Source organism: Trachurus trachurus (genome assembly GCF_905171665.1).
Source record: "Trachurus trachurus genome assembly, chromosome: 8".
Taxonomy (NCBI): domain Eukaryota; kingdom Metazoa; phylum Chordata; class Actinopteri; order Carangiformes; family Carangidae; genus Trachurus; species Trachurus trachurus.
The window spans coordinates 20,940,391-20,951,695 of NC_139905.1; the positions used below are offsets into that span (position 1 = coordinate 20,940,391).

The 11,305-nt window shown below is 42.0% G+C and overlaps 1 protein-coding gene across 1 annotated transcript; it reads right to left on the minus strand.

Annotated features, from left to right (window-relative positions):
• Window positions 1–25: 25 nt before the first annotated feature.
• On the minus strand, window positions 26–3,480 carry b9d1 (B9 protein domain 1). The gene is made up of 7 exons (XM_083977068.1): window positions 3,328–3,480; window positions 3,108–3,176; window positions 2,223–2,334; window positions 1,977–2,073; window positions 1,762–1,824; window positions 1,000–1,067; window positions 26–324 (listed from the first exon to the last, which is right to left on the minus strand). Exons 1-7 carry the CDS (start codon window positions 3,388–3,390, stop codon window positions 164–166), a joined length of 633 nt encoding a protein of 210 aa, XP_083833194.1. The 5' UTR covers window positions 3,391–3,480; the 3' UTR covers window positions 26–163.
• Between the last annotated feature and the right edge of the window lie 7,825 nt (window positions 3,481–11,305).

The window sequence follows — 11,305 nt, forward strand, 5'->3', positions numbered from 1 at the left end:
TGTGTGTTTCAGTTAATGAGTAACGCCTGGTGTTGTCACCTTGTTTCAGAAGTGACTGTGGCACCATGCTGTGCTCTCTATTTGGTGTCGACCAAACATCTTGATGGGGAAGAAAAAAAAAACAGCTGCAAGTTGTGTCTCAAGAGAGAAACAAAAGTCTCTGTTATTGCATGTTGTATGGTTGCTCTTCTGTCGACCAGCCAGATGTGGCAGAGCGTGTGTTCGTGGGGCTCGATGGCCCCGTGTCGTAGCCCAGCTTCTTCATGTCTTTAGTCATGATGTGAAAGGAGACGGTGACGAAGCCCTGGGAACGAACCCGCGTCACTGGAAATGGAAATGGTACAGGATACACAAAGCAAAAAATTCAATAACAATCCTAAAAGAGTTTTTAACATGAAAACATACTAAATTAATTAAATGGAAATTGAATATAATATGAACATAGACAAAATCACGAAAAGCTTAAAAGTGTTCAGAAATGGCCGTTTGTCCCACCGCCTTCCACGAGTTTCCGCACGAGTAAGGAAAACTAATTTGATTGGGCGGGTGGGATATTCAATGTTTGGGGCAGGACCGGGCGGGCGGGACACAGTGTTTCGAAGGAATTTGATTGGATGTTGTCCAGCTCAGTGTGTGTACGTGAGTGTGTTTAGCTAACGTAGCTAACTGTTTGCTCCTGGTTTTTCTCAGACGTTTGATTGACGGATCCTGATATCACTGGCTGATGAATCATGAGCAGTATGACGCATAATTCACGCGCCTGCATTTTCCAGTGCAAAAGAAAAAAAACTACCCCACTTTCACCCCGGATTTACTCAGATAAAATTTTGCACAAAGTTTGGGCTACATCGTCTGATAGATGAGTGATTACACTAATTTTAAGACCCATAGAGGGATCAAATCAATTTTCTTTTCTGAACACCTTTAAATGTAACCTACCAAGTACCTACTTATTCTTTTTTTAAATGGATTAAATACAGACACAAATGTACAACAAACCTTCTCTGCCTTCACCCTGGGCCACTACTTTCGGGTCTGTGTACTCAGGCCGTCGTCCCAACAGCCAGCTAGACAAGAGAGGAGAAACCAGGTTAGGAACTACAGAGAGGCATAACACCTTCAAGTCAACTGCAAATATACCGTATATATTGTATGGATTCAGGAATTTTAGACTTTTTTCCTTTAAGTCATGCGTTGTTTTCCAGTATCCATCTCTGGTGATTTTCTTTTCATGTAGCTAAAACTGATTCAACTCATCAGTACATGTTCTGCACTTGCTATCCAATATCACCCTGTCTCTATTATGCAGCAAGAGACACATAAACATACATGTAAAGTAAAACTAGTTTAGAGTGCATGAGCAAAATCGAGCACCACCTCTTTACACTTGTCACACTTTCTCTTATCAAGTGGGAAAAACAATCTGCTGAGCATTGTTGCTGTTGCAAAGGTCCAGATGTGCATCAGTGCATCTTTAATAGCCTACTGTGTTGTTGGGAGTTGAAAAAAAAGTAAATACCTTGTGAATAGCAATGTCTTTCCATGCAGTGATAACAGCTGGGAAACAAGACAGACTGATGTGGAGTATTCTCACAGTACAGCCCTAAGACTTGAGCCTCAGTGGGACTCGCGACAGAGGAGCAGTAAATATTTGATAACACTCGGAGATTGGCTGTTTCACCCAGCAGGAACAATTTATCAGTCACTGCGTTACAGCTGCTGGGAGACAAAACTAAACACATGACTGTTCACACATCTCACCTTGTGAATTTCTGAAGTCTCCATGTGGGCTCTGGAACAAACATGGGGATTGTTCGTGTATGTCTGGGAATAAAAAAACAACAAAAAATAGACAAGAACAATTCGATTAGATCGAACGGGAAGAGAAGTGACCTAGTTACCCAAAATTTAAGCACCAACACTACCACAATTTATTAGAAAGAAGAGGAACTACGAACTAAGGAGGTTGTACTGACTGTCCGGGTGTGAAGGGGATGTGTGTTGCTCCGTAACCCCGAACCACATCGTTGCCGAACACATCTGGACCATACACACTTACCACAAGCTGAGGCCCTGAAAAATGAAGAGAAAATCACAACTGAATACTCAGTGTTACTCATACTTATTAAAATATAGGATATAAATTCTTTAGGAACCCAGTTCCCCCCCCTGAAATCCCCCTCAGTGACAACAGCTACCAACTATGTGTGAGTAATGCTTACATCCAGATGGATTTGTACTCTTGAATGTTGTTTCCAGTGGAAAGTTCCATATTAATTTGTGTGAAGACAGACTGCCTTTACAGGTTATTTGAGTGATGCCTTCCTCCAACCCCTAGACAGAAAAAAGACACACACAGAGAGATTTTCAATAAATATGATAACAAGACACAAGTTGAACTCCCCTATGCATTCTTTTGTGGCTATTATGAAACATTAATATTTTCTTTGGAAATAATGAATGGTTTTTGACATGAGGTTTAATGAACGTGGTCTTCCTTAAAGAACAGAAGCAGCAACGTTATTGCATCCTGAATACATTCACTATAATTATGAACTGGATCAACACCACCTATTTCCGTTGTTAAACAATCAATTCATTATATGTATTTATTATTATTATTATTATTATTATTATTATTATTATTATTATTATTATTGTTATTATTATTATTATTAATAAATGGATGTGTTATTTGGCCATGTGAGAAAATAGTACCTAACCAATATACCAAAACAGTATTCAATTTACAGTGACATAACATCCAATAGTTTCATTTGAGGAGAAATTTGACTTCAGCAATTATTCAATTACCATCGGGGGTTACTGTACAGACAACAAATACACTAATTGTTCCAACTCTAACTTATACAATTTAATTTATGTTATTTGTTTTATAAATACATTTATGATTGTGGGAATTGCTTCTACATACACAAGCTTCTACATGCAAACCCATACGCAGTGCTTGACATTCAGGGCACCAGATTTAGACGGAAAGCTTTTAAACATGTCTTGAAGTGATCTTTGAGTATGGTGCATCAATAATATGACACACTCGTAAAAAGAAACATCCTTCAAGACATCCCAAGAGCTAACGTACTCACCGAAGTGGGAGCCCAGTCGTGTCCGTAGACAAAACAGTATTTGCAATATAGGCTGTCATACTCTGGAAACTGAAATACAACACAAAAACAAAGCATTAACTTCGTGTAGGTGTGTAATGAATGAAGCACTAATACGGATAATAAACAGATGCTAACAGTGCTGCTGATGCTAAATAAGAATGAGTTGCTAGGCTAGGGCTAACTACAGGATAACACTCACATTAGCTCCCTCGATTTGACCGTTCACCGTGAGAAGAAACACTGACGGGTTGCTAGTGGCCATAACAGCTCCTGTTAGTAAACATAAAAAATAAACGAGCCTTTTCCTTTACGACGAATTTAGCTTCCTTCTGCTACTTATTTAGCCAAGCCCCATCCGTTGCTGGGGCGACGCTTGATCCTCCCTACGGCAGCTCGCCGGGTTCAAACCGAACGGACGCGCCAAAGACCTGCTGAACTTACACCGATGTCCACGAGATGGTGACGCTGATTCAAACACGCCGTTGTGCGGCCGGTTGCAGTTCACCCGGCGCCAAAATTATCCTCACCTGTGCGACTTCTGCGCAGCGTACAATGATGTCACAGGTGTGTTTTGGAGGGAAAAAACTAAGTGGTCCTCTGTTTACTTTTGTTATTCGTCAAATTGCATGACCCATCTACTGAGCAAAACCACGAAATATGGTCAACATGGCTTCAGCATCACAGTAAGTGGACTTTGAGTTTGACTTTGAGCGGTTTGACTGGATGTGGAAAGAGTAAATGCAAAATTGACGTGAGTTTTAGGGGCTATGTAGTTCAACAATTAGCAAACCGAAAAAACTAGCATATATTTATCCTCCCGAACTCCCTAGTAAATATTCTCACAGTGTCCAAAGTCATTTATCATCATTAAGTTAGATATTTTCTTTGTGTGGCAAGAACATGTTCATTTTTAGTGTTGTTTCAGTGTTGTTGCATCTTTTACAGAAATGAAATGGTTGAATACATAGGCTATAGCCTACATGTTATTGGCTGGTCTCACACTCTGGTCATTATCATGGGAGGAAACGTGAAACACAATACATGGGCTACCTATACAATAAAATGTGCACATGAAATAGGCTACACACATACATAAACACAGCCTACCATATTTATACATGCTGCTTTGCACTGACTTCTGGATGCATGTTGTGCTGGCATGAAGCCCTGTGTGTGTTTTCTGAGTGAGGGCACCTAGGCTATTTTTTAGTGCATGTGGATGTTGTTTCATTGTGGCACAGTGGACAATCAGCTCCTTGGAGAAACAAAGAACTTGATGGAGCAATTACAATGGCAGAGTAGACACCCATTCAGATGAGACTATTGGTACTTTGAGGTGGCTGCTTGGTTCACCAGATGTCATGAACTGTATTTCAAAACTCACAGGTTTATAATGCAGGTCATGAGGTCTGGTGAACCACGGCCCCCTTAAAATACCAACACGGCGCCGTGGTGCAGAGGTTTCAGGTGCCTGCCTGTTTCGCTGAAACATGTTCTGGGTGTACTGAAAAAATTGTGCCCAACACATGCACACACAGTGCTCCATGCCAGTGCAATGAGCACATTATCCAGAAATCAGTACACACAACAAGCAACCTATAGCACACTGTGTTCAGTGGGTGGGTTGTGTAAATGTGCAGTGTGTAGCCTATATGAATGTGAAATTTCCAATGTGTATGTGCACACTTTTATTGTGAATGTGGACAGTTCTCATTAGGTTTCAGCCCACAGATTATTCTTAAAACCCACCCTGTGTTTATGCTCCTGCCCAGGATTCACTTAAAACACTGTTTGTCCGCATTTACTCATGTCTGAGTGACATGCTGTGCTGTGGCAAACAATAATTATAGTAGGCCACATATGATGTACCCCACAACACCGTATTGCTGTGAGGAGCGTGGCCTTTTATAAAGGACGTTACACTCAAAATAGTGTACACTACAGGGTAATTATTTGGCTACATATCCATTAGCTTTCTTTTGTTCAGATAATTAGCTATATTTTAGTTTTACGTTAGGAAAATCAATTGTTTCTATCAGCTCTGTCACACACACCAGTAATTTCCCCCTCTGTCTGTCTGCCCACTCCCTCACCACTCTGCCCGTGTGTGTCGTGCTGTCAGGCAGCAGTGCCCCCCTCAGTCTCTGACCTTTATTAGTGCCCAAACAGCAGCTCTCTTTCCATCCACCATCCTTTCACTGCTCTGTTCCTCCACTCTCCTCAAAGCATGTGTTGTTTTATTCCGCTAATCTCCCATGATAACTCGCTCATTATGTAGTGAAGGAACTAATATTTGGCATAAGTAAACAGGCCACCAGCTATCCTCATGGTATCAGAGACAATAAGCAACAATTAAACTGTTGTCTTGTGTGGTGAATGTAGGTGATTCTCTTCTTTGTTTATCCTCTCTCCACTTGAACTTCCTTCCCTCCTTCCTCATTGATTCTTCACTCCCTTCATCAATCTCCTATCATCCTGTTTTTGACTTCTTTAAATCATCCCTCTCTTATCTCTCTGCTCTCCCTCTTTCACTGTCTCCACTCCATTCTTTCAGTCTGCACATTTGTCTCCGGGTCCCTCAGTCTCCCACTAACACTCTTTCACTTTTCATGTTATTCCCAGCAACCCCCCCATTCCTCCTTCTCTTCATCCCACCGCTTTATTGGCCCTCCTTCCTCTCCACCTGCCAAATTTGTGTGTTTGTGTTTCTCCACCTCCTGCAATTCCACTGTCCTGTTTTCAACTCTCATCATCTCCCTATTGCCTTTTCTCCTCTTGCCAGCATCCACCTCCTCTCTCTCCCAAAAGTCCAGCCCATTTCTCCTCTTCTTCACCCAGAACTGCCTCCTTGTCTCTTTCTCCTCCTCCTCTTCTTCAGTTTCTTTTCCTTAATCACCTCTCATGGCTCTATCTCCCCTGCTCTGTGCCCTATGATCCCTCTCTCTCTCTCCTCACCCTCTCATCTGTCTGACCCTCTTTTGTGCTGCATCTCTCTGGTCCTCCTCCTTCTTGCCAAATGCCTGATTTAGAGTCAGACAGCCTCATGACTGGCGGCCCATTTAAAGTCACTGTGAAGTGGCCAGTCCAAAGGCATCCTCCGGCCCTTCTGAGATCTCATTTTCTCTGGATTTTTTAATAAGTAGTTTGCTCAACTTCCACTTTTTTCTACATTTCAAAACAAAAGGCCACACGCACACAGTAGACCTCTGTATATACACTAGATGTATTTTCAATGCAAATTGGTCTGGGAACGACAATGGGAGACAATAACACACAATGGGACTGTTTATGATCTCGCTGAACATGGGAACACACTTTACTGCGTAAAGTGCCTTTCAGAGGTCTGTGCATGATTGAAAGTGAAACTACATGTTTCTTATGGATCTCTTTATGGATATAACTCTATGTCACAGAGCACACAACGATCTCCATGCCTGGAGGCTGCATCATCTTGCAGAAAATGTCTGGCTGAAGTGCCCTTCACAGGAAGCTGCTGGGAGTGATTCATCCAGAACAGGAGGAAAACTGAGAGGTATCGTGACGTGAAAAACACCACTTTCCTATCTTTTTTACTTAAAGACACATACACACACACGCACATACACACTAGACAGACTATGCTAAGGAACGAATTGTCACAAAATGTTGTGTATGGCAAGCACAATCCTGTGAGCCATATTCATGTCATTTTCAAATGGCTGCAGAACAGTGAAGTGAGAGGCGCTGATTGAGGTTAATGTCTCAAACTGTGTGTGACTAATGGTCCATGACCACTGGTTCAGTGACTTTGCTCCTAAGAGGAAGCCTGGGCACTTGACCTGCTGTCCGAACAAGACGCACAGGAGGAAATAACACAAGTGTGTGTTGGGATGGAAAGGAAGGATATGGATTTCTTTTAGTTTTGAACTGCTGGTCACCTCAGGCATATTTCACAGCTTTCTGACATTTTATTTAGCAAAAAATAAATTGAAAAAGTAATGGACGGATTTCTTGATAGCGAAAGCAATTACTAAATGAGCTGCAAAACTAGAATGAAAGGCAGGAGGAGTCACTGCAGGCACGGATTGAAAGGATAAGCAGAAATACTTTCTGAACATACCATTGCAACTGACGACCAACATACTGGCATTAGAGATGCAGCCCAAACCCAACTAATCTAAAGACAAAGATCATGTGTCATTGCTCCTTTATTAAAGCTGCCTTCATATCCCACGGCAGGCCTTCTCAGTGGCTTTATGAAGAGATCTACCTGTAGATACTTGCAACAGTCGATCTATTCAGCCTGTCTAACAAAAAGCCTCCAAACTGTCTTCTGCGGCGCCTCACATTCAGTTTAATGAGCTGTTCCTGTGGCTGTCTTCTCCTCAGGCCGAGCCTCTCTCTTTTACTCTGCCTCTGTTTCTGGATAAACTGTCTGCACAAGTTTCTTGTCTAAGTTGTCTCCTCGCCCGCCAAACCTTGGCTGCTTTCTGCTGTGCCTGAATTCTACAGTTTGGTCTGTGTATGCTTGTGCAGGACGTGTACGTGTGTGTACGTACATGCATCAGTGTGGTGCATACATGTATGTGTGTGTGTGGTCTGTCTTTGTCCCAGTTTGAATCTTTTATTCCCTCTGGGAGAGGCACCAAATCTCCTCATCATATTTTTAAACTACTCCCCTCCCTACCCCCCCACCCACACACTCTCTGCCTCAGACCCAGAGTCCTCTTGGCTTCATCAGTCCAGAATCAGGTTGGCTAGTTTAGGCTAAAGGCTTCTTTCCAGCTGTAGTGAACATTAGATCAGGTTCTCCACTAAAAACACACTTCATTCACACCTTTATCAACAATCTTTGCCTTATAGTCCAATATTTTCAGAAACAAGCGGATTCACAGCGAGAGTTCAGTGAGAAGATTAATTCCAATCTCTTCTCTCTTCTCTAAGTACAAAGCTATCGCCAGCAGGCTGGTAGTTTTGCTTAGATTAGCTTATTTTATCTTAGTGTGAAGACAGAAACGGGATACAACTAGCTCTGTTTTCTTTTCTTTCTTTCTCTCTCTAAACATGGCTAACAAGTTGCATTGTGTTTGTCTAATCAGTGCATTAATAATCAAGTTTAAAAGAGACACATTGCAATTTCTGAGGGCTTATATCTTACTACCATGTGTTAGCATTTCCCTTGTCTGTACTGTATCGGTGTTTGCAAGAGTGGAAAAAGGGTTTGGAAAAATGTGCAACATACAAATGAATGTATTCTCAGTTACTCAAAGTCCATGGATAATCCATCCTGAAATTGTAGCAGTGTATTTTCTACCTCTCTGCTGTGCGTGCTTCCTTAAGTGTAAATGGGAAACCTATCTGCAATTTGCATTTCTTTATCAGCAGATAAAACCTGTTAGTTTTCTAACCCCAAATGCATTTAGGTAATTGTAAAACCAGCTATTTATGGCTAAGTGACCACACAACCAGTGAGAGAGGCACACCTACATTTCCAGGCAGCATCAACCTCATCTTCCCCTCTCTGAGAGCCTGCTCTGCCGCAGGCTACCACCCAGCTCTGTAACCTCCACCGTCCTTCACTGAGGAGGAGGCGAAGGGATCGAGGGGAGGGGGAGGGAACAAGGTGGTACAAGGGGAAAGTTACGGGGACAAAAAATGAGGAAGCTATTGGGTGAAAGAGACAGCTGGTTTAAGGGACTGGTAAGAAGTGAGTGGTGGGGGAGAGGAGAAAATCAAGCAGCCGTGGAGCGTGAATGGAGTGAAAGGGGAGATGGATCTGAAAAAGTCAGCAGGGAGGTTATTTAGATATTCATCACTGGAGTGAGTCTTTAAGGTCAGCCTGGTCTACTGAGCTCCCCAGTGGTGGAGTAATAAGTCATGATGCCGTTGGCTCTGGTTGGTAAAATGCAGAGGCTATAGGGATGGCATTTTTCTTGTAGTCCAGTAGTTTCTGGTCATCACTTGTACACAACTAAATCTCATTGACTTTTATTTATTTAACCAGCACTGCTACTTGGTATTTATTTCCTAAATTATAGCCCCTCCGAGGAACCTTCATTTGCCAGAATAAAGATTGCATTTCCCATGAGCTCTAGCGCATATTGTCATAAAGATGCTTATCTGGCTTGCGCGTCAGGGCTTCATACTAACTTTTTTGTGAGCAGTTTTAGGGAAATTACTTTGGAAATGTATTTAAAATCCTAAAGAGCCTCTAGCAGGACAGTGAATGAGTACCGGAGCAGGCTGACTTTATATTTGAATGTTTTTATTGGATTTTACTTACTGTACACACACACACAGCTGCACTTACATCACAAGAACATCTAGAAACCCAGGAACATCTAGAAATGCCAATGCTTCACACACACCATAAAATCCATACAAAATTATGATAATGAAAATAAACAAAATTAGACTGACAAAAATCTTAGCATTAATGACGCAGGCTGACTTTATAGCCCAGGATGGGTGCTCAAGTGTGGGTGAGAGGAGAAAGGAGAGTCGGTCTCACACCCCGCCGCGGAAGGTGAGACAGACATGGAGCACCACGACCGCTGAGGTTAGTGACACTGAGCTGCTCCACCTGTCTCGGCTGTCTCCGGTGCGGAGAAGCTTCTCACTCTGTTCGTTTTTCTTTTTCTCTCCATCTTGGTCTTCTGTCAAATTGCTCTGCTCTGTCGGCACATGCGTGTAGTCGGTTGCAGTAAATCGCACTGTCATTCCGAGGAAGTGCTGGGCGAGTTGACCACTAAATAATAATATCAAAATAACTACCAAGATAAAATGATATATATTTATCGAAAATGGACACATAAACAAGTGTGGGTAATGTAGATTCATCCACATTAATATGAGACTCTTTTATAACCAATAGCAACCTTCACTTTCTATCTTTAATGGTTAAATGAGGTTTTAACCTAGAAAGTTAGACTATCTAGATCTGCTGTTGTCAGTGAACACTATGGTTTTTTGTAAGCCTTGATGACTCTTGGGCAATATTTCAATGAGAACTTGTGCTGTTTTATCAGCAGCTCAGCAGAGCACAACAGTTTTGTAAAGAAATGTATAGTACAGTTCAGCTTCAGCGTCCAACCTTGTTTACTGTAATTTCAGTTCATTATTTGTAGTAGGTCAGAGAGAGTCTACATTTTCACCTGCTAACCTCCCACATCTGTTCGCACACCTGGCATTTCTGAAACAAGGCTGAATGTACTGGTTGAGCAGAGGTACACCTGGAGCAGCCATAATGAAAAATAATATTTGAAAAAGAAAAAATACAATAAGAGCACTAACCTGAAAATAAATGAAGAGAAATAAACCACCAGCTGAAAAATCTTGCTTTTGTGGCCTGCTGTGGTTTAACATAGACAGTGATGTAAAAGTTTGCTTCAGTGCTCTGAGACATCACTGGTTGCAGGTGTAATTGAGCACACGTCTGACCACAGCCGAGACTTAAAACTTTCAGAGAAGGCTGTGTTTGTCTGTCTTGTGTTAAGTTATTCTTTAGATTTTAAGTGACTACGCCTAAACGCATGAAGTTGAATTTCACTTTACAGTAAATGCCTTAAGCATATGCGTGTCCTCATATGCACATTTTAATGTGATGAGAAGGGAAATGACGTGGAAGCTCTTAACAACTAATGTTATTTACACTGCATCAACTCAGAAACCATGCTCTCCCTCTAAGAGCTCAATAATCTCAAGGGACGAAGATAGAAGAGAATCGATCAAGATGATTGATACATATACTGTATGTAACAGATCTCAAAATGACCACTGACTGAATGCTGCAGTCCTCACAGTAATGCTGCGTGTGATAGGGCTGTTAGTCAGAAAACTCTTGTGCTTACAGAGATGGAGGCTTGTTGAAGGGCCGCCCAGTCCCTGAACATAGGTTTAGAAAATGGATGGTTGGATAAATGGCCTGGATGATCAGCTTGCATCCTTTTCTCATATCTGGACAGATTGGAGAAGAAAGTCTTCAGCTGTGTGTTCCCAGCTGTTAGACATGCTCTATAGCAGTTAAGGTGGCATCTTGGGGAAATCATTTGTTGCTTCAGATGGCTCGAACAGCCAAGAATTACAAGGACATTACACAGTAGCAGGTGCGTGATAGCGTGTGAATACAGACCATGTCCTGATGGTCTTGCACCCCAAGACAATAATCCTTGCCAGATACACTGCTAAACTAATACAAG

Excerpts from the sequence above, each read along its gene's own strand:
- b9d1 (XM_083977068.1), bottom strand. The coding sequence starts at position 3,390 with ATGGCCACTAGCAACCCGTCAGTGTTTCTTCTCACGGTGAACGGTCAA. Across the intron at positions 3,177-3,327 it reads GTCAAATCGAGGGAGCTAAT|TTTCCAGAGTATGACAGCCT; the intron begins GTGAGTGTTATC and ends GTTGTATTTCAG. Across the intron at positions 1,068-1,761 it reads AGACTTCAGAAATTCACAAG|CTGGCTGTTGGGACGACGGC; the intron begins GTGAGATGTGTG and ends TCTCTTGTCTAG.